Source organism: Anabas testudineus, chromosome 7 (assembly GCF_900324465.2).
Source record: "Anabas testudineus chromosome 7, fAnaTes1.2, whole genome shotgun sequence".
In the NCBI taxonomy this organism is placed as follows: domain Eukaryota; kingdom Metazoa; phylum Chordata; class Actinopteri; order Anabantiformes; family Anabantidae; genus Anabas; species Anabas testudineus.
The window spans coordinates 21,609,605-21,633,870 of NC_046616.1; the positions used below are offsets into that span (position 1 = coordinate 21,609,605).

At 39.9% G+C, this 24,266-nt stretch overlaps 1 protein-coding gene across 1 annotated transcript; it reads left to right on the plus strand.

Annotated features, from left to right (window-relative positions):
* The first annotated feature begins 81 nt into the window (after nucleotides 1-81).
* On the plus strand, nucleotides 82-19,575 carry c1qtnf12 (C1q and TNF related 12). Its single transcript, XM_026366830.1, has 8 exons — nucleotides 82-1,229; nucleotides 10,195-10,299; nucleotides 10,402-10,513; nucleotides 11,247-11,428; nucleotides 13,478-13,586; nucleotides 14,408-14,501; nucleotides 17,240-17,318; nucleotides 17,421-19,575. Exons 1-8 carry the CDS (start codon nucleotides 1,050-1,052, stop codon nucleotides 17,517-17,519), a joined length of 960 nt encoding a protein of 319 aa, XP_026222615.1. The 5' UTR covers nucleotides 82-1,049; the 3' UTR covers nucleotides 17,520-19,575.
* Nucleotides 19,576-24,266: the final 4,691 nt, after the last annotated feature.

Consider the following 24,266-nt stretch of genomic DNA (forward strand, 5'->3'; position numbering starts at 1 on the left):
AGAGAGAGAGAGAGAGGGAGGGAGAAAGGGTGATGATAAAACTCCACTGTAAGCCCTCCTGTGTGCTCAGTCTGAGAGCAAACCAGCAGCTAAGACCAGGGGGACTGGGAGTGCAACGGAGCAGACAAAAAAGAGAAACTGGACTGGACATGTTGGCATAGTCAGTAGAGAGCACCTGAGCTGTGTCAGCCAGAAGTTGGAAGAGCACACTTGTACCTGTAAAGTTCTTGTTTTGATTTGTTTTGTGTGGAACCAGATTATCCTTCAAGGAGAAGAGAAGAAGGTTGTGCAAAGATCAAAAACCGGACCCCCATCCGTCTCCTCTCGGGCATTGTTCACTCCGCGTCCCTGTGGGAGCGTGGTGTGCTGCCAGACAGATGATTTGCTAAACTGTTATTTTTTGAGAAAGCCCAACTGTTGTTTGTGGATCTTGCAGCTTTTCCAGCTACCACACCACTTTGCTGGAGACTGGATCCAGAGTGCTCAGTGTGAGAAACAGCAGGCGACAGCAGGGAGAGGGGGAAAAAAAAAGAATATTGACATCCATCTCTAACCCCTTGGCCCACCCTCAGCTTAGGACGCCCCTCCTCTCTGCCTCTTCTTTTGCCCCCTGCACCCCACCCTCTCCCTCCACACACACACACCTCACCCCCCAACAGAGCAGAAAGCGTGAAAAATCTCACTAATGGGTTTATTTGCTGTCAGATCTGTGCCGATCTGTCATTCCCTTGGACCATTCTGCTTGACACATTTCATAGTTGAGTAAGCCTCCTGGCTTTTTGGCTAGAGTTAACAGTGCTCCTGCAACGTTGTGCTGTCTGAGAGCTCATCAAGAGGGGAGCAACAACGGCAGCAGTCAGCCTGACAGTCTCCTGGACAGGGAGTCCCTGAAGCTGCATTCCTCTGGTCTCCTTCTTCTCGTTGGGACTTTGCGTTTGCCTGAGCCTTGTGGGCATCATCAGCTTCTGTCTAATCACACGGGCCCGTCCTCCTCTGAAGTTTCGGGTTGCTTCTGCAGGGATTCTGGTGCTGATTGAAAGAGCGTGAAGATGCGGTGCGGGGCTGGGCCTCTGGCTGTGGTGGCTGCAGTTTTTTGGACTCAGTGCGTCCTTCTGGATGGGGTGGATGCCAAGAAAGAGAGAAAGAGGCCAAAAGAGGCCACTCCACAACACACGGAGACATACAATGCTACTCTCTCCAACAGCGAAGAGGTCGGGGGGAACATCAAGGTAACGAGCAAAAAATTTTAGATGTTTTTCTTTTGCGTATTTAAACTTACGTTTGTTACATTTAACTACTTTTTTGCAATATTGCATACAGGAAAACGATTCCTTGCCAGCAGGTTAAACAGAGGCTAGAATGATGTCAGGACAGGACAGGTGTGTCCTGCTAGGTCAAGCCTCAGAGAGAGAGATGGACCACAATGTGTGAAACTCTCAGTGGATGATTTCCGGAGGTATGCCAGGAATGTGGACATCTAAGGGCTGATCGATGCATCAATTAGTGCACGGTCTGACACCAATTTTCCAAGACACAGTAGAGGTTGAAAGATAAAATGAGAGAAGATTTTCATTCACAGCAGCAGCGAATTTAGTCGCACAGAACGAGAAAAGAGAAAATAAAAAAATTAAAACATGTAGCGTTTTGAGAATTGTGAAAAAAGAAAACTCTGTAATTGAAGACCAGTGTTGTTTTTATTAGGAATAAATTCCTCTGGTCAAGTAGCATTACAGTGGTACAGTTCCATTTCGCTGGCCCTTGACTCGGCTATTTATTGGTTTGTTGCTGGTGTTGCATATTTGTGAGGGTTTCCAACAGGCTATTTGTTTTGCTTTCAGCCCACCCATTATGTTGGCATTCTCCTATAACTCTTGCTGCCCTATATACCAGCCATCACTTCAGCTCCTACCAGCAGCCAGTCTGCAGATTCCTAACAGTAACCTCCATTGCTTTTTTTTCCCCTCCCGAAACCAAGCAGTGAGGTCTCCTTTGTATCTTTAAGAACACAATGTAGGTGGTTGTGGCCTGGCAGTGTTTATTTGACTTGGTTTGCCCTGTAAAAGCAGCGGCTATGAAGGATGACCTTATGTCAACCCTCAAGCCTGCAGAAGATTGGACCCCACTGGGATTTCACTCCTCTCTTGGGGAGCAGAGTGTCTTCACAAACAGTATTTCCCCTGAGGTCTGTTACAGGCCCACTGCCGTGATGTAACTCCTGGGAAAGTTAGATGGGCAGATATTTAAAGATCTATGGCGATGTTGTTCCCAGCTCATTGATTCTGTCATTCACAGGCCTAGTCTGACTCCGCTGTGTCTGGGACATCCGATAGGGGCGGTGCGGCCCCAAAAACTGGGGCAGCATGCCGTGTAAGCCCCTCACAAAGCCCCATAGAAAGGGTCCTGAAAGAGAACACCTCGGCGAGGATTAGCCCCCTGCGCCTCCCTCTCTAACATTCTTTTCATCTCATCTCCCACAATCAGTGGGTAATGACATAATTACTCTTAAGACCCAGTGTTATGCCAGATAGTGTCTTTGCCAAACATTGTCACCTCTGACAAGAACCCGAGCTTTGGGCTTGACATCTGTGGAAGTGGTTTTACTCAATGTCATATTTGTTGGTGCCACTCAATCAAGGTTTCTGTTGGAGAAAAAAAGAAGTAGATGAAGAGTGCCACACAACATGAAAAGTGGTAAACCTGCTTTTCTTGGGCAGTTTAAGTTTATCCTATTACACGTCTGTTAGGTCCTTGAAAAAACAACACATCTATTGGAGCTGTCCTGGCAAGAAATGTGTGTTCTCAAACAAGCCAAACATTTACACTCCACATTTACATTTTTTTCCCTTGTGCCCAGTGGAAACAGTGGAAACAGCTCTTATGATGGCATTTGCCTTCTATCTGACCAATCCCATGTGTGGGCTGTTGGCAGGGTGTAGTCATCCGCTGCATTCCAGCAGGAAATTTGAAAATGAGATGATAAGTGAAATACATTTCAAACAACTGTGATCTCTGTGAACCGTCACGTTGTACAGTTTCAGAGTAATATGTCAAAGCTACGGATTTGAAAGCATTATTGCTCCCCACTCCGAGGATGAGAAGAATCTGTCACTGTTGAGAGCAGTGAGGGATCTGCGATGGCTGTAATTGAGGGAGTCAAGTCAAACATCACGCCTGGCGTGTTGAGTAATGGCTGGGTTTAGCCCGAGGTGAGGGTTTTTGTTTCCTCTCTCGCATCTCCAGTGATGATTAATGCAGCAATGTGTGGGTCCTTTTAGATCACCCTACACATTACGCATAAGAGACAAGCCTGAGTCCCAGAGGAAACACGACCACTGTGAGAGCGCACACTTCTCATACACTACCAGTAGTGTGAACCACCTTTAGTCTGTGCTGCATGAAAATGAACTCGTCTTTCAACGTGTGAGATGACGAAAAAGCTTATTTAACATCCTTAAATGACCTAATGAAGTCATTTAAAAGAGAGCGAAATTAATAATAAAAAGTCTTTTATCATTATATGTGAGATTTGGAAGAAAAATAAACAGCATAGTGTGTGTGTTCACCTCACAGACATAGAGGGAGTGTTTTATTTGGATTTTGTCTCATTTGTAATAGCTTCAGATTGATGCCAGATTTATAGAAATCCCTTAATCTTGCCTGATTCTTATCATGTGCTGGTCATGTTCCTGAAGCCATGATTTTAGTCCACTTTACAGTAAAGTGGTCCACTGAGGCTTCACATACAAAGCAACTATATTTGTCAAGAGAAGACATTTTATTTTTTAATGGTCATGGACTAGTAGTTTTGTGTTTAGTCTTCGGTTCAGAGGAGTAGTGTCAGAGCATGTCAACCAAGACCAAAACCTCCAAGCTGAAAATCAGTGATGCAGCCGTTTAAGCAAATGAAATATAGGGTATTAATTGTGAGCTTTAAAGGTGCTTGTAGGTGCATTCTCTTGCTATTGGACAGAGCCAGGCTAACCGCCATGTTTCCATTGTTAATGCTAAGCTAAGCTAACTGGCTTTATGTTAACTGTACAGATGTGAGAAGCTAATTATAAACAAACAAACAAATAAATAAATACACACTTACTGGCCACTTTATTAGCTACACCTGTACAATCTAATGCGATCCAATACAGCAGTGAATTATCACCTGTCCAATAGTTTCAACAAAAACTATGAATTTAACCTTGCATTACATTCTACAGGTGGATATAATACAGTGACCAGTGAATGTATATTTACAGTTGTTGATTAAGTTGGTCAGATATTTTCTTCAATTGAGGTCTGGGATACTTTCATCTGTGATCTTAATAGCAATCCATATCCAATCTAATCTATCTGTGTTTTAATATCTCCCTTCTATGTACTGTACATGTGCATAATGCCTGTTGTCAGTGCAAAAAAGTCAGTGTCATATTCTCACAGTCCCGTAAAAACAAACAGAGCAACAGCAGAGATGGAGGGGTTTAAAATTTTCCTGACAATTACGGAGAACTGCATAGATGTGCATGTGGCTCACATTTCAGTCACACGCGCAGATGCGTGTCAGTTTAGAACTGCAACAGAGCTGGATGCATGCCACTTACAAATATGATTGTGAACCATAAACATAAAAAGCATTAAAGCCAGTATTGTGAACATAGTTACTACTTATTAGTTTTCTTCACTTACTTCCCTTCATATACTACAATATGCACCTATCTAACATAACACAAGACCACAAATGCACCATTTAAAAGGATCTAATGACTTCCCTGTCTGACATACTGTGCCCAAAGTCAGACCTTGGAACAAATCTAAACCTGAGATGTGCTTTTCAACAGCTCATTTCACCTACCACATGGTAAATGAGCACTCACTTCAATTTCAAAGCTGTAATTTGTACACAAAACAGATGCGACACAGTGATCAAAGATTCTCTCTGCTTAAATTGCCTTATTTATATCAAAAGGAAGCCAACATAGTTGTAGTCATAGTTTTTCTTAGTATAAACACAAATTTATTCACTTTCTCTCACACATGATAACAAACACAACTTTGTTTGGGCAACAGTGAAACACCAATTTAAAATCAGGCCATATTTGAAGAAGCATGCCAAATATAATAACTATATTTAATTTACACTTCCAAGTGGTGTTCCTGAAACATTTGTTGAACTAATAGCAGCATCCTCATAGACTGATAGAGTAATTATGTTTTTGCACACAGAACTTGCCAATTGAGTAATAACACAGTGAGAAGGAACAGAGTCAACATTGCATGCCTAACTGTATTCAGCTCTTTAGCGATAAATCCTCAAGGCAGTCTGTTTCTGTGAAGTGCAGTGGTGGGGAACACAGGGATGGATGCATGACGATTGGGATGCACGCAGGTTTGCAGGATCCCCTCGCCCTGCACTGCTTGGGGATGCCTGCCTCCCGGGGTGGGATTGGCCTGTTAGGCCCATCCACCCATGCATGGATGACTGCACAGGGAGCAGTACAGAGATGTAAAAACAAAGGATTATAGAAAGCTCTCCATCATCCTGCCCAAACTTAAACCTCCCTGTGCAACATTTTTATCAGCGGCAAAAAGTTTCACGTCGTCTCGTGTGTATGAACAGGTAGAAAAAACAGATAAGACATAAGTGAAAATAAGATAAGTTTTGTTGTGCACATGGAAGAATTCAGGAGCTGCCTGCACTGGAGTAGAGTTTCAGTGTCTGGTTGCAGCCCCAGAGACATGTTTTAACAGTTGTGTTTGTGTTTTTGGTGGCATGCTGCCCCAGGGAGATATTTCCCATTTTATTGCTTCAAATAAATTGAACTTAATTTTCCCTAAACTACAGTACATGACAAATACGCTTAAAGCAGTGCATGTAAGAGGATTATTAATGCAGACCCAAATCATTCTTTTCTGGGTATTAGATGTTCTTCTGTGAATGGTCAAAAGTTATTGATACAGAATATCCAAACACAAACTGTGGATTAATAAAACAATTAATAAAATCTCTGTTCACTTTTATTGAGCACACAGATACAGGGCACAATAAGTGGTTAAATGTATATTTACAGTTTGACATACTTAAGTGTCCAGTTTAATGTTAGATTATACCTATTTCCTTCTATATTTCAAACATAAGTATTGCACTTTTTTTTTACTTAATCATAGTTATAATCACAATATAAGAGTAAACCAGTGGTTCCCAACCTATGCGGCCTGTCAACCGTGCAGAACAGTGGTATCTGCCTGTCACATTTTCCCTTTTTAACTCCAGGTGTGATATCATTTCAAGTTTAAGAGGTAAGATTATCCAATATTTCAGAAAATGTCAAGGATTAATAGCTATAATGTATATCGTCCAAGTTGAAACAGTCCTGTTAGGATGCACGATGATCAGGTTGTAATAACAAAGTAAGGGAAGTTTGTGAAATTTAAATTTACTACCCCTCCAAACTTAAAACCAAATGGACTATTTCCCTGAGAGGGATCATGCGGACTTTCTCCTGCTGTGTGTTGCATGTGTGAACGCACAACTCCACACAATGCCCGGACCTGATCGTCTGAAGATAGTCTGGCATGCATATGTGGAAATGACTTTAGTTATAGTTAGTTAAAGAGCTCTGTAGGTGCTAGTGCTAGCTGTTTCCTCTTGCTTCCAGTCTCTATGCTAAGCTAAGCTAACCTGCTGCTGGAAATAGTGATAGCGAAGAGACAACAGAGTGATATTGTCCTTATTCTTGACAATATGTATGTTTCCTATAACACTGGGCTATCCATAACTAAAACTCTAAATGCAAGCCCTCTACTTTGTTGTATTAGTACTTTTACTTCAAATAGGTATGAGTACTTCTTCCTTGGACACAGTGTCTCTTTCTCAAGATCTTAGCTTCAGTATTGTGTCATGGCTTAGAGCCCCGTCTTTGAGCATAAACACTGTCTACAAGATTTAAAGTTTCTCACCTTTTGACAGTCTACCTGACAAATTCTCGCGGTCCGTGCTGGAAAAGGCGTGCGCTCACACCTGCTGACAGATGAGACCACATTGAGGCGCCCACACATCAGTGGTGATCAAAGCCAGATCCCTGGTGTTCTTCGTCAAGTCTCAGGCTGATTCCTGGATGTGCTCACTCCCCACTTTGTTCGCAACTTGTATGTGCCGATACAGAGCTATGCAGGGAATCCATAGTTTATTTATCGCCACGGTCAGCAGCAGCAAGTGAGAGACAGGTTTTCTGTGTCATCAAGCAATATGGTTTTCATGTCTGCATGTGTAGAGTGTTTGAAGTTCTTGGTCGAGACAGAGACTCACCTGGACACAATGAATCACAACTATTTTTGGCAAGATGTATGAGCCATCCCAGCTGTCGCACATGTATGTTAACATTCTAACAGCAGAGAAACACAATCTGTTAAACGTATAGTATTTTGTAAGCTGATGATTGATTATTTATATAATGATTTGCTGCCATTTTTGTACTCAAAAAGGAAGGTAATAATTATCATCGTCATAGCTTTTCTTTCTTGAGCACAGAAAATCCTTGAGGGCAAGGTTTTAATGGTTTAATTACAATGGCGTGTGTTAAAGAGGATAACACGCTCAGAGTATGGCTGATTTCCTGGCAATGATATGCTGTGTTTTTATCCTTACGTAGCACTAAGATATGTAATTATAAATTACATGTGTGGGCCAACTTGCTTTAAGACAATGATCTTGACATAAGCGAGTGAACAAATGTTAGCTTTTTACTTTTTTGGAAATAGCAACACTGGCTTAGATAATTTAGATCACACTGAACTGTCTGAAGTGAGGATTCACACTTTTACTATTAGTCCCATGGAAATATACCACTTATGCCATAGGCATGGAATTGTACAATCCCAACACACAACGCAGTCCCTGTCATCAAAATAATAAAACCGTATTTGTTAAAGCTTACAGAAGCTGTGTGTTAATGGAACAGTTTGACTTCCATTTTGGAAGTTTTTCTCTTTCGTGTGAGAAGATGGACCTCACTTTTGTGTCTGTACGATGAATATCAAGCTATATCCAAGTGCTGATTAGCTCACATAAGGAGTGCACAGCCTTTGAATCTAACCCATCATATTCCTCACTTGGGAGTGGTCAGTTGTCAGCTGTATGGTTCAAAGTTGTTTGCTTCTGAACAAACCTGATCCAGGTAATCTGCAGTGGGTCTTAATCAATCTACTCTGCTACTTTCTTCCCAATCTTCTCAATATTGGTCTTATGAAATTACAGTAGAATATGTTACATTGATGCAACATGTTTGACTGTCATTCAGACTGTTATTTTGTGCGTGAACTTTGAATGGACCACTCAGGTACTGGTTTCTGCAAAAGTTAGCTTTACGCAGCTTAAATGTCAGATGCCTCCATGAGGAGCTGGTAGGGACCAAAACCAGAGCTCAAAGACCAACCACTAAACTACTACATTTTCACACTTCAAATGAATACTAACATTGTTCTTTAACAGCAGCGTGTCTAGATAAACACCTCTAACAAGTTTGCCATATCAACTTCAAAAACTGACATTTCAGTGTTGAGTTCACTGCTTGTTTCTGCTCAGTTGCTGCAGGTTGAAGTGTTTCAAAATATTGAACTATTGCTGAAAGCTTACAAAACTGGCGCATTAACAAATATGAAAAATGTACACAGTAATAGAAAAAGCAGTTTATCCAACAGGCTCCCAGTTTTATGAAAACACTATTGAGTAGCACACAAGTATTCTTGTCTTGACCAGATCAGTCTCGCTTTTATCTCCTTCCAAGCCTCAAAATCACAACAAAAACACAGAATGATCCAACATGCAGCCGGCGCAGCGCTTGTTAAGTTGTTTATTTTGTCTGCTGTCAAAGAGAAGAGAAAGTCACACAGCAAGAGAAAGAGGCTGCTGCAAATCCAACATATAAAACTCAAAAAAAAAAAAAAAAAAAATTCCACTACATTGAAAAGACAAACAAGGAGTTACTTTGTTGCAGTGGAACACAAGGCAAGTCTCTAACAGTGAAGAAATGGGCATGTTAGTTTTGCAGATAAGTGATCCCAATCCTGCTGCCAAACCTAAACAAATTCCATTTCAGACAGCTCACCTCCATGGCTCATCTTTATCTCCTCTTCTATCTTAACTGAAGGCACTTGACATTTGGGGAAGGGTTAGTGTAAGATTCAAGCTCACTGTAATTGGAATTCATTGAGCCTCACATTGTACTGAAATGAAAACACGCCAGCTTCACTGTGCAGAACAAAGTTGCATCCAGAAGTCTTCCCGGAGTGAATTCCTTATCTTCCTAACAGTCGTTTATTAAAGCGAGTTGTTTCAGATAAGAAGATCACGCTAACGTGAGGTTAGGAAAAAGACAAACACTCGTAAATCAGCTATATACTACATATATATGTATATACATGTTATCTTGTTTATTAAATGTTCCATCATTGCATTACTCAACCAGGCAGCATTAATAAAATAAATTCCAGTGAAGTGTTGGCTCTTTCTATATGTTGTTATAAACTACAGTAAGAGAGCTCTGCAGTCTACAGGATCTACATCACACTCACGTGAGCACACTGACTTTTCACAGACAGGCTCATGGAAATTTTCATGTGCTTCCAAAACAAATCCCATGACAAACATGGTTTGTTTACATTCATCTCAGCATAGTGAACTAGTGGATGGATATATGTACATTTCTTTTCAAGCAGTGGCCCAGCTGTCAACAGTGCAGGACCAACAGAATGAAAAGAGGTTTCCCTGTTTGACCTTCCTTGGTGTCTGGCACCACTTAATTGTATCTTAGGGAAAGATTTTTCCAATGACGGTTTAAAGGAAGAAATAATGACTCAGTGGCTTTAGCTTTGTAGGTATGCCTAATTTGGGCTAACTAATTTCAAAATAAAACATGATTAAACTGGTAAATAGCACTTTTATGTGCTTGTGGTAAAAGAATATAGTGTGGTGGCTTTGGAAAAACACTCTCCCACTTCCTGCTTTCCTATGTGTATATATATACACACATATAATATAATAATATAATATATTCTTTATCTTCTCAATTGTATTATGACATTTTTAAAGTATTTAGCATTGCTACTGTGTAACTTCCTTTAGAGTTTGGATTTCATATCCATCATGTGTTGGCCTAAATCTTCATGTGCACACTGTTCTTTTCCTGTGCCCTTTTTCTGCTGCAGATTTCTGAAAATCAGAGAGTGGACCCACTGGGATCATGGATGGACTTTGTCAAAAGGCCTGTCGGTAACTTCCCTGGAAAGTGTCGCAAACGCAAACGACCTCTGGTAAACCCAGTAGATCACCTTATATACTACAGTGACTTGTAAATAAGATAAACATGGTTAGTGGTTTTTAAATGAAGGTCTTGTACATCTGTCTTCCACCAGCCTGGTCCACCTGGTCCTCCCGGTCCTCCTGGCCCACAGGGACCTCCTGGCTCTCCTGGCGCTGAAGTCACCCAGGAAATTCTTCTTCAGGAGTTTAAAGAGATGATTAAAGGTAAAAACATGATCATTTTCTAACCCAGACATGTTATCACTTTAATAAACATGGTTATTCATTTTTCAGAGCTAATCTACGGCTAAATATTTTAATATACACAATCTTATGTCTTTATTACTATGGTTATGTTACACATCATTATTACAATATTATATATTTTAGAGGTGGGGGGGTTCTGAAACCCAGACAGAAACCTCTACATATACACTATTGTTACACAGTTCTGTCCTGCAGAACTGCGCCACACATCCTCCATCTTACCACCTAACCTACTGCCATCTTGTTGAAGACATTACACCTCTCTTGCAGTGGAGTCTCTTGCTTATTTAGACTCCCTGACACCCCCAAATTTGATAAAGTATTCTGGAAATCTGCTATTTCTTTGTGTGCAAATTTTAAGTTAGGAACATAGTGCCCCAACCTTTAAAAAACAAAATCAAAATAAAAACTGAGGTATGTACTGAACAGTGGATTTGGAAAAATCTGAATTGTTACACCCCCAATATCTTAGTATTTGATGATGCTATTATGTTGTGGTGGACAAAATGTAATGCTGACCATGATCATCAGGTGTCAGAGCGCAAAGTGCATCACTTGCTGAATATGGGTCTGCAGAGCTACAGAGTGTCCATGCTGAGCCATGTCCACCACAGCCATGGCAGATCAATGTATTTTGGAAATCACTGTTAACTCATTCTGCACTGTAATAAACTGGTTGTGTTTCTTTCAGAGGCTACAGAGAGGAGAGCAGCAGCACTGGACAGACAGACCAGACCCAGCCAGCTACCTACGGCTCTCCTTACCCTAGAGGGAATGACCTATCGGCGAATAGAAGAGGCTTTCCACTGCAAGCTCAAGGGACCTGTGGTGGTCGACAAAAAGACTCTAGTGGAGCTCCAGAACTTTCAGACAGTATGTTTGTTTGAAACCAAATAAATGTTTATGAACTCGTTTAGCTTTGCGCTCTGCTTGTGGCTGAAAAAGTACAGTTTTGGCCAATCCTCCTCTGCATGGTTACATGGTTTGTTTAAAACTCATTTGCTTTTTTGGCTTAACTGTATTTGAAAGAGCGAGTGTTTGGTAATCATCACTTAGTTTGTATGTGGAGGAATTATGAGAGGATCATCCACTCACTGGTTGCTGGCATTGGCAAAGCTTTCGGTGCCACTCTGAGACTCTGAGACTGGCTCTTTAGTCAAACATACTGACTTTTTCAATTCTACACATCACCCTCTGGGCGGCATACAAAAGGCACTTTGTCTCTGCCTTGGAATAAAGTGTGGAGAGGACAGAAATAGACATAGTTTGAAACAGTATGCTGTAGTGGAAGAACTATGCCATGTTAGGATGGACTGACAAGGCTGGAGGGGGAGGGATTAGGGTTTGATGAAGTATTAAACATGCTAACAAAGCACTAGGTTGGTAAAGACTTATTACTATGGCTTTGAAAAGGAGCCAACAAGGAGGCAGGTGATTAAATTATTACACCTAAAGAAAAGTCAGAAAAATGAATGTCTCCACAAATTATGTGGTTTGATAAGCTAGTTGGCAAATCTACAGTGGCTGATCTTTCATGACTTTATTCAGAACAACCATAAAAACCTCACAGTACCCCCCTTTGACAGCATTAACTTCAACCAGGCGCTTCCTGTTGCTGTGGATCAGAACTGAACATCGTTCAGGGGGAATTTCACCTCATTCTTCCAGGCAGTACTGCTTTAGCTCTGTCATGTTCTTTGGACATCTCCTGTGTGTGGCTCTCTTCAAGTCATTCCATAGCATCTCTATGGGTTTGAGGTCTGGGCTCTGACTTGGCCACTCCAAAAGATGATTCTTGTTTTTCTGAAGCCATTCTATTGTGGACTCGCTTCAGTGTTTTTGTTTATTGTTCTGTTGCATCACCCAACTTCTACAGAGTTTAAGCTGTCGTACAGACATTCTCACATTATGCTGAAGAAAATTTTGATACACTTGGTAATTCATCTTATCCTTTCTCACTGCAAGCTGCAGGCCCTGATGCAGTAAAGCAGGTCCAAATCATGATGTATCCTCCACCATACTTTACAGTTAGGATGAGGTTTTTGTGATGATATGAAGTGACGCTTTTATGCCAGATGTAGTGCCTGCTAGTTCAATGTTTTACTTACTGTAGACTCATGAACACAGATGTTAGCCAGTTCCAACGATGCCTTCAAATCTTTGGCTGTCACTCTGGGTTGTTTCTTTCCCTCATTAAAGTGTTTGTTGTGCTCTTGGGTTCATTTTGACTGGCCGCCCACTTCTTAGTAGAGTAGCCACAGTCCCACAGTGTCTCCATTTGTAGATTGTTTGTCTAACTGAAGACTGGTGAATTTCTAAAGTCTTTGAAATCACATTGTAACCCCTTCCAGCTTTATGTAGTTAATCAATTCTTGATCATAGATCCTCTGAAAGCTCTTTTTGGCGAGGCATGGCTCACATAAGCATCTTCTTTTGCGGAGAAACCTCAAAAAGTTAGAGGTTTTGTCAGTGAAAGAAGCTCTAGTCCACACCCTCAAGATAATTTTCTCACAGGCATGCTAACACCTGACTCTAATTAGCTTTTTGGAGGTTTTGGAGTCCAATAAAGACATGAAAGATCAGAATAATTTTGTGTTATTATTTTAGGCATATTCTATTTTTAATACTCTTCACTTAGAGGAAGGTCAGACCACGTTTTATGGCAAATTAAATTCCAAAAGGTTCACATATTTCTCTTGCTGCTGTAGATGTTAACATGCTAGTTAATAAGGCCAGCGCTAGTAAGCTAAAATTAAATTCGCCTAAGGACTGTCTACAAACCATTCCTGCCTTATGGAGGTGTTGCACCATGCCATAAGATGGTTAAATAAGAAGCATATAGTGCCCTTGAGGTGTACACTACAAACCTTCATAGGTTTACAAAGCCGAGCCTTTGTTAATTCAGAGTTTCTGTGCTTTCAGCCACCTGCTAAAGGAGCCTTCCTCAGAGGGTCAGGAATGGACCAGTCTACAGGGAGATTCACGGCTCCCATCACAGGGATTTACCAGTTCTCTGCTAATGTCCACATAGGTAAATAAGAGTCACTTCCCTGTTACATATACAAAGGCCTCGAAGCCTTTTGCAGGCTAATTACACCTCATTGCCTGACAGTGTGGGCTTGTTGATTGACTACCTCGTCCTTCTGTTAGTTTTATTGCCACTGTTAATGTGGGATAATTTACCCTGTTATTAGTACCGAATAGCTCAGTGGAGATGGAAAATTTAATTCCCAGGATAGCTCCATGCAGTTTCATCAGCATAATCCAGAATATACTGAAAATACTCCACTACTACTGTGTGTGTGTGCACAAATCATGCACACTGATTGAAGATTTTATTTATTTAAAGTTATCTGGGGCAGCAAACTCTACCTGAGCAACTTTTTGTCAGAAATAAAGCCTCAGAGCAACTGGTGTAGCTGTTTATAGCGCAGTCAAACAAACACACACGCTGTTTTACTAAAGAAGTCAGTTAGTTATCTTTCCATATGATGCCATAAGAAATATTAATTTGATTTCATGGCACATGCAAAAGGATTCGGTTACCTCCCTGAGATACCTCTAATGTTGGTAATAAGCACGTTTCCCATGGGTGCTTTACAATAAAAGTCACCTGTATTTCATCAGCTTAATGTTTTTAGGTTTTGGTTTACATTAGCAGCAACACAAAGTCTGATTCAGCTGTAGGAGTAGACAGTGAGGTTGATATCAATGAGATAATATTGTAGTAATATAAGGACTTAATTCCAGAATATACAGTACTGTATGTACGTTGAATAACTATTGATGAACAAATGCCAACCATAAATGTCAAATAACATGTGTGACTGAGAATATTTCGGTTCCTTACAGACCACAATGAGGTGAAGAGGAGCAAGAGTCAACTCAAAGCCAGGGACAATGTTCGAGTGCTGATCTGCATCGAATCACTCTGCCACAGATACACGTAGGTATTCAGTATCGCTGTTGAACATGTTGTAGCAGTAATTTCTCTGAATCAAACTCTGCCCTAACACCAGTGTAACACCATGTGGTTTTCATTTGTAATGGCAATGACACATGTAGGTCAGTAATACCCCCGCCTTCCACCAATAAAAATTGATTTAGGGATTTATCTGACTACAAATTCTCAACATTCCTGTTTTGAAAAATTGTTTACTTTCTTCATGAGATATTTTATTGGTGTCTAATGCTGCCTTAACTTCCACAATTTATGAGCTGTTAAAGGTGTTGTCTGGTACATTTTGTGTGGAACCAGCTTGGCATTTCCTGCATAAAAGCAGGGCAGGTCTTTAAATGAAATGTCCTCTTACTTAAAGCCCTCGTCCCTGTCGCCTAACTAATCTTTATAGACTCACCTTTGACACTTCATCCTGTAATGCATCCTGTAATATTCAGCAGCACAGCAGTGAAATGCCCTTGTTTGGGATGTGGGAGACAGATAATGAAGTACATGATACAGAGCAGGGCTACATGGCAAAAAATTGGAAATGCACTTGGGAGCAGTCCAGAATTCTTTCCAGCATTTCAAAATTTCTGTTTACATAAAGTCAGTGAAAATTGCTAAAATAAATTGCTCCCTAAAGTCTCCCCTGGACAGCTCAGAGCTCCATAGCCTCCCTTATAGTGTGGTACAATGAGGGGAACGTATAAATAATATTATTATGATGGGTTACCCGACCCAAAAGAGTTCTTGGTTTTAGCTTTTTCAAGCCAAAGCCCCAGCCAGTCTCCCCCTCCCACACACGAAAATGCAGAGAATGTGAAATGAACCTCACTGTGATGGCAGTTGGAGTGAGGACAAACATGATTGATTTGCCATAAAAATGTAGCATTTTCCACTTAACAGGAGCCAGCCCTCTCACTGTGTGGTTAAAGTCTGCAGTGATGCTACAAGCATTTGTACAGACTCTGTGGTACAGAGTTGTTAATGGAGAAGTTCGACACATGCAAAATACGTTTATTCATTTTCTTGCTGAGGGTTAGATCAGAAGATGAACACCACTGCCAAGTCTGTGGTTAATACAAAGATACTGCCTGCAGCCAGTTAATTTTAACTTAGCTAACATTAGCTGGGGCCAAAATCACTATCCCTATGTAATGTGCACTAGTCTCATTCAATAGTAAGATTGACAATCAGCATCATATTAGCATTATCACAGATAACCGTTTGACCCATGCTATGGTAGATTTCCTATCTTTAAAATGGGCACCAGTGCATTGTGCAATTGACAGCAAAAAGTAGTGTATGTGGAATATACACTACTTTTAGTGTTGCATGGTGGGATACTTTCAGTTAACTATATAGTGGATGACAATTATCACTCAACATCACAATTTTAACCACTACAAAATGTTGAACACCCTGTGCACCATAAAATAAGTAGAATGAATATTTACTTTCCATATGGTAAGATAAATCAGCTATACAACTATTGCTGGTAAAATTGAAATGTGAACAGCAGCACGTATACTTACACTATTGTAGCGTTGTGCCTTCCTGATCCATAGACCTCACCAGCACCCTCTTCTGAAGCCAGTGTTAAATTGTAATCCATGTGGTGTAAGACCTCTACAGTGTTCAGTCCTCTCTTTACTGCTGTTATTACAGACAAGTCTGAACGAGGTATAAAGATCTATCAACTTGCTGACGAAGTGTGAAGTTTAGCCCCCAAATATCTGGGGCATATGGGGATTTGGTCTTTGTTTCAAGACTAGATTTTAAGTTGTTTGAATTATTATAAATGTTAGTGGGATTTTTTAATGACATAATCATTAGAGCTGTTTATACAACACTTTGGCTTAAACTAAAATAGCAACAACAGTTATTTTTACATTTATGTCTAAATGAATCTACAGAAGTGTATTTTCCACTCTGCTTTGGCCAACCCTACCTCTCCCTGCACTGTTATTCCCTCCCACCGTCTGTTACACTCCACCATGTTCTGAACATCCTTTCAGGTATAAGAGATTGATTAAAACTGACAACCTAAGGAGAAAAGACTTTGGAACGTATTTGGAACTATTATTTATTTTTTGACAAAAGCTACATTCTGTAGCTTTAAATAAACATAGTACTGTATAACCTGTTTTTGAAGTGATCTGTTACTTATCTATGGCAACTATAAATCAAATGGTCAGTTTCCAATGGGATTCAGGTCAGATAGTTGACTTTTGATAGACAGCCATTACAGAAGATTTCACTTTGCCTTAAAAAAGTCTGGAATTGCTTTCACAGTGTTCTTGGGGTTGTCATCCATCTGCACCATGTGCTAAACAGAATTGGAGACAGCTGCAGGAAAGACCTGGCAGAATATCACAGTTGAAGAAACCCAGTATCTTGTGATGTCTATGGGTTCCACACGTCAGACTTCTTGACTGCAAACAGATTGCCAATCAGTATAAAATTGACTATTTAATTTGTGATTATTTGTTCAAATTATTAAACAATACAAAACAATAATAATTATAATTATAATAATTATGTTCTTTCCAAATATAGAGTATATGTACCTATATACCATTAATTGGCACTAGAATCAATCTTCTCACCCAACATTAAGAAAGCAAATTAGTGTGTTTGTAATGTCAAAAAAATGTCAAACTAGTTCTTTGCATATTGGGCAAAGGTCACAGTTTACAAAGGTCACAGTATTTATCGTGATTTTTTTTATATGATTGCAGCTCAATGGAGATGATTGTTGGATTGGAGAGTAACAGCAAGATATTCACAGTCTGTGTGCAGGGGCTACTGGAGCTACAGGTATGTGGCATGCAAAAAGACACCCAAACATAAAATATCTTTACTTGTGCTGTCTTTTTCTTTACATTTTGTATTATGTTTGTGTTATACTTTCCTCTGCAGGCTGGGCAGTACACTTCCATTTTTGTGGATAATGCAGCTGGTGCTTCCATTACAATACAGAACGGTTCGGATTTCATGGGCATGCTGCTTGGTGTATAGCTTTGCTCATAAACAGGGCTTCATCCAAGCCATCCACTGGTGCCATTTTTTAAAAATTCTAATTTCAACTGATTGCTTGTGGGCAATGTGGAGCGGTTTGAAGGAAGGAAGGCTGACATTGACTCGAATGCCTGTCAGATGTTTAAAGGACAATGTGAAGAACTCAAGGACCAAGTTTGTTTTTCACGGCACCGCCACTTCCCTTAGAATCTTGGACGCCTTATGTTTCATCAATAACCTCAAAATAAAGCATTGAATACAGCCTTCATGGTTGCGGAACACATTTTGGGAAATTAAATTGTAATGTTTTTATGTTCTCTGGATAGATAGACAATCAAGGGAAGATAAAAAGTATTATGTGATACATATAATAACATGCTGATGTTTTTTGTCTACATGACAATGACTATTTTATACACATTAACTATATTATTTTTTATTATAGATTAAATCTCACATTTATATAAGTTATATGGTACATAGACTGTGTGGGTACACTGGACATTGGAAATATGCTCAGTTGACACAAATGACACAATATGGCCTCATGTGATCATGGAAATAATGGTAGCTCACATACATAATTACACATTTTGTACAACAACAATCACTGCATCTGTGTTAGCAACATGAGCTTATATGTCATTGTCAGTCCAACACTGACATTCAGCTAGTAGATAGATTGCCTTGAAGTTATGTTCAGACATTCATAATTCCCAGAGGATGTATCCTAATGGGGATCCCCAGACTTTTCATTTAGCCTCACCCTCAAGATGACCTCACAATGACAGTTGTGTTTATTTAAGTTTTGTTGTCTTTTGTTCTATAGTAGTAAGGAGGCAGATGGGAAACATGGGACAAGAGTGGGGGGTCTGTCATAGAGCAAAGGTGCCCAACTGGACTCAAAGCATAAATCATATGCTAACATGGCATGAGTCTAACCATTCGGCTACCATGGCTATCCCAGACAACTGTAGTTTGGAGTGAAGTTTCCCAACTGCCATCAGATGTTGTACACACATCCATGTCCCTGTCTAAAGGACTAACTCATCTCAGAATGCTAACTAATGTTAGCAGGCTAACACACTAAAATAAGATGATACACATGGTTATCAGTATAACTGCGAAACATTATTATGTTAGCCTTGTTACTCTGAGCATTTATCATACTGATGCTTTGCCAAAGTACAGTCTCAAATCAACATTAGAAAAGCTGTAGACGCTAAGGGCGTATTCACATTACCGTAGAAGAACAAGGCTCTCGTTGGGTTAGTACGGTATTTCCAACCCCTGATGGCACTGTGATGCCGCATTAGCTGCATTAATCATGATGCTAGCAGTAGTTTTACATTTCACAAACCTCAAAGGGATTTTTTTGAAACACATTTGATAGCTGCATTTTTTATAACGGCGTGATTCGGGCCTCATATTTCTGTGGGAACCCGATTCGAGTGTGATGGCCAAACCTGGCCTGAGCCTGGCGCGGCTGACTTTGTGCATCCCTCGTGCTTGATTCTGAGGAAGACCCACTGGTCCAAACATCGGTTTCACAAGCCCAAACGTGATTTCCATCTGAACTTTCATGGACAGATTTCTTTGGGTTTGTTTCAGGTATCCACCCTCTAATCTTCGCACCAATATTTTAATGCTATGATATGTTATGAGTCCAATTTGTCGTGGAAATTCAAATACACAAGTCATAAACCCAAGTTAAACCTGGTATAATGTGATTACGCCTTTAGTCTAGTTTAAATCAGTTGGACAAATCCACATACACTTTTTGATTGTAAGATAATTTTGTGTGTAAAGTTTTTTGGTATACACAACGTTTTTACAGTGCCTTTTGAGTTATCATTTATCTCTTTATTTTTTACAGTATTTTATTATTTTCTTGACATATAGTTGTTTGTAATTTATCATAACTGATAGACAAGTATCTTTGGAAAGTATTGAAAGTTGATATGGTATTTATGTTTGAAAATATGTATCAATTGCGTGTTGATTTACATTCTGTTGAAACCACAGATTATTGCTATAATAAAATTATATCTTTTTATTACCCATAATATTCTGTACATACTTGAAATTAAAAGTCTTTCTGTCTCTACACACAATAGTGATGATTATTCAGATAAACGGCATATAATGATTTTATAATCACTAGCTCAGGGGAAGGAAAACACCTTTATCTATTGAATAAAATTACTGTTACAGTTTCTTTACAGATTAAATTAAAGAATTATCCAAAATATCTGATTATTACAAAAACAAAATACAAAAATCTTGGTGTTTGAAATAAGACACTGTGCATGTCCTTTATTCATTGTACAGTATATTCAGGGAGCTAAACATAATGGCTATAACCTTTTGTCTAGACTGCTTTCGAGTTTAATTAAAACTAAGTAGCAGTGGTCCATCACAGCACACTGCTCTTTGGTGATTATTGAAAAATATTTTATGTTGATATATTGTTTCGTGGGTGGTCTCACGGGGCACTAATAATAAGATCTTGGACTTTATAGCAATACTTGTTGCCCAGCCAGGAAATTGTGCTTGTTAGCATCATTGCAAAAATGTCTTATAATAGAGGCCTCTCATGGAAGCATTGCTGAGATGCCAAGTGTCACATACTGTACCCAAGAACCGACCACAAGAACGTTGCACCCACTTGCTATTTCAGCCACCTACTGCAGCACACATTTCAGACAGGAACGGGCTCCTTGCTTGGAAACCAAACATTGCTTTTTTATTTTTTAGATGAACTACTCAATGTTTATAGGTACCAGGTAATATGAATTCTTATTTATTTAACAGCCTAATTTTCACATGAAATACCAGTCAACATTTGAAATGTACAGTGTACAGTACAATAGGTGACTGAATTGCTCAATTGTATCCCTTTGCTTTTTGTTTCATATTTCAATGTGTTAAACTATGCATGTATGGCAGACTGTACATGTCACATAATATTTGCTTTTTTTATTGCTCAAGAAATAGGTGAATGGCACACGCTTGTGTGTTTTAATTGCCTTATGTTATTTTTTGAAAAATCTGTTTAATGACAGCTATGTGAACATGCCGTAACGCATTCGCTGCCCTGCAGTGGAACTCAGAGAGTGCCAAATTGGTTGCGAAACCACCCTGCGCCACGACTCTGACAGGAATTTCCCATCGCCCCATTATCAACATCAGACAAGCTGAGTGATTGCAATTACATCTGCCCAAATGCTAAGAGCAACTGCTTTTTCTCTTTTCCTTTGGAGAAGTGAGGTATTATGAATGCCCCCATTGTGAATCTGTGAGGTTTCAGTCTGCCCTGTAAAACAACACAGTTGCACTGTGTAGCTTTAATAAGGCCTTAATTATGAGATTCCTCTACCATAGTTACTGACTCATTGGGTGATGGCTTTAAGCAAATCCCCCCTGTGTACAGGCGTTCTTTAAACAAATAGAGACCAGATCAAAATGTGATAACATATTGACAAAAAAACATATTTTAGTCTTATTCTTTGCTAAATTCACATTAAGCAGGGCATACAACCCAAAACAACTCACAGTTATTGTTCAAACTGTAACGTTTCCTGGTTTTCCAAAAATATGCAATCAAGCATGGTTATGAAAGGTGACCATAGTTGGAGCACAACTATGAAGAGGATGTGACATTTTGGCAAGGAGCCAGCCACCGGCCTGGACCCCATGCATTCTGTCTTTCTTCTCTGTTTGTCAGCACTTCCAAACATGGCCACCTGTAGAGACTCACAGACAGCAAGACTCTCTTTTAGGGATGCCAGGCTCCTGCAGACTATATTATGTTTTGAGCATGCCTTGGATGTTTTCACAGCAGCCTAAGTTACTCCAAACAGAGACAAGCAGTCCAAAGTCCAAGTCCTGCTGATATCGAGGCTGCCCCAAACAAATCTGTTGCTGTGATACCGTCCCCGTCCCCTCTGTCCCCCACGCGGAGAAGAAGATGAAAGGTAGATTCGATGCACTGCAGTGTGTTGTGGCTTGAACTGTAAGTGATCCATGTAAATCCCTTATAATATAATTATTAATTACTGTGTACAAGAGCAGAAAGGGATTTTCTCACCCTCTTGTCTCCATGGGAACCTTCTTACCATGCATCATATATGTCATCACACAGTATATTTGCAAAATCTGTTTCCAGTGCACTTGCAGACACATCAGCCAATATCAAAATTCACATTAAATCAGCAGTACTTCAACCTAATCGACCACACAGGTCAAGTCTATTCTTCTAGTTATCCTTCATCTAATAGGAATCTTTTGAAGCAGGCATACTTTCTACTTTTATTTTCATACTTTTCTTTTTTATCATGGAACCACTATCATCACTATTTGGTTACAAAGAAGCTCAAAAAAAACTTTTTTTTAGTTCATGCATAAAAGCTATTCGGTTAGGTGAAATAAAATGATCCCTGCTTAAAATCTCTATATTGTTTTCTCAGCCATCCATCCACCCAACATCTTCCTCACACACAGACTTTCTCACTCTGTAACTACATTACCTGCTGTAACTTTTTTCTTTGCTTTTGTCATAAGTACCACCTTTATTAATAATTATATAACTATAATCTCAGACAATCCTTGCTTGAGCTGATGATTGACACTATATCCACTGCTTGTAATTCCACCAGATTGTATTTTATAGGAACAGTCTCCTATTTAAATATAAAGATGGATTAAACTAATCAGAAGACGAGAGAAGCTGCATTGCTCCACATTTTAATGGAACTATTGTGCCAGTTTCTACTTTTTGATTAAAAGTACTTTTTATTAATAGATGCAGGTTGGAAAAGTTTGGAGTAACTATCTCATTCATCTAGCCTCAACTAGCCTTTTTTTAATGGAAATGTTGAATGCTGCCCACTAAAACCAGTTTATCAATCTATCTTCTTTAATATTTATGTGGAAAAACAAATGTTCCGCTCCATTTCGGATTTTTAGGGCACAACATATGGTTTATTTGCTAATAGGAATAATAGCTCGGTTGGTGAATGATTCACTGATTTGTCAGTGGGCTTTAAATTGAAAGTGGCAGATTTGAATACACATTTACTTGTTTCTGGCTGTTCCTCCACATGATTTATAGTTTGTCTTAGCAACTTAATTATTGCCCAGGAGAAGGAGAGACACACAAACACTGATCATGTCTTTATACAGTGCCTGGAGGACATTATCATGATATACTTGTGCAAATTGGATGTCATGACGGGTTTTCTCCATGCAAACTGAATGTGTCATATCTTCCTCTAGATGATAATGTTGCATTTATGGTGTCTGGGTGAGAATGGTTTTACAATCAGACAGCAGCTATGTCAAAAAAATTTTTACCAATTGAGTTCTCAAATTGCAGCTGTCAAGTACATTTGAGGCCTTCTTCAGTCATGCATGGCAGATCAAATTGTGTCTCATGTCTCTGTCATGTCTACATCTCTCCACTTTTACTGGTTCACTCATCAGCTACTGGTGCAATTACATTAAAAGTTATATGAGGACACAAGACACATTAGAAACGCTGGACCAGCTTGACATTAACACAGGAGACCCCGCCCCCTCCACACAAACACACACGCACAGACACACACACACCTCATAACGTGGACAGGCTGCAGGAAGGAGCCTGTTGTATTTGGAGTGGAGACGGTGGGTTTTAATGACAGTGTCTTTCAGAGCGTCGTTCCCATAATTATCCTCTGTCTGACGTGGATCTGTCATTGGCATTGATTGTTTGTCCTGATGCCCACCTCCTTGGGGACACAAGTGTGTGAGTGGAAAGGGGAGGGAGGGGGTGGATGTTTGGGTTCCCTCGAGTTGGACAGGTTGCATTCAGGAGCCCATGGGAGGCCCAAACTGGAGCCATTGGTTGAGATTGGTATCGTGTTAATGGCTCCACAGGCTCCAAGATACATAGCAGCAAAACCATAAGAGGCACTGGAATGTGGAGCTCTCTTGAATTATTGTCATAATTAGGGACAATTGCAGATGCGGACCCGAGACTTACTGTGCTCATTTGGAACCTGTCTTGTCTGATTCTTCTCATGCCTTACTTCACTGTTTGTGTCTGGTAAACAAATACTGGTTTTTACATTAGTGTTTTTTCTGGTTTTCCAACAGGGAGATGAGAAGACTAATACCAGTCTTATCTGTATTAATATTTAGGTACTGCTGAGATATATTTAACAGTAGCTACATGCATCAGTTCATACTACAACATGCATCAGACACCTTCCACAAATATACATTACAAAACACAATATTAAGTAGTATATAGTAATAAATAATACGAAGAGCTCCTTTCTTTGTTGTATTTGGCTGAACAAGGGGAAAAAGCTGGGAAAGTCGCTGTGCTTGCTGTGAGGACAGTTCCCACAGAGTCAAATCTTCTGGGTGGTACATGGATGTGCTCACAGACACCTTCCAGCAGATGACCAAATGTACATCACGCACACCCACACATACCCTTGCAATCACAGAAAGCATGACTTGACATTAGTGACATCAACTTAGTTTATCATAAAGAGCTTAGCTCTAGTTTGCTTGCTTTATACAGTTAGGTTTTGGTATAATTTGAATCATTCAAGAATCCGAGTCCGACACTGTGATCCTCAGGCTGTGCTGCAGCTCCAACTGCTGACCGTGCTGAGAAGTACGTCAAATCAGCCAAATGACTGTGTAGTAACAACAGTAACTTCCTGTTGTTTCACTAGCATGCACCTGTCCATC

What these genes read in the sequence shown, in the direction of transcription:
- c1qtnf12 (XM_026366830.1), top strand. Translation starts at nt 1,050, where the DNA reads ATGCGGTGCGGGGCTGGGCCTCTGGCTGTGGTGGCTGCAGTTTTTTGG. An exon ending in GTTTAAAGAGATGATTAAAG is followed by an intron (nt 10,514 to 11,246) that starts GTAAAAACATGA and finishes TGTTTCTTTCAG; the next exon opens with AGGCTACAGAGAGGAGAGCA. An exon ending in TCACTCTGCCACAGATACAC is followed by an intron (nt 14,502 to 17,239) that starts GTAGGTATTCAG and finishes ATATGATTGCAG; the next exon opens with CTCAATGGAGATGATTGTTG.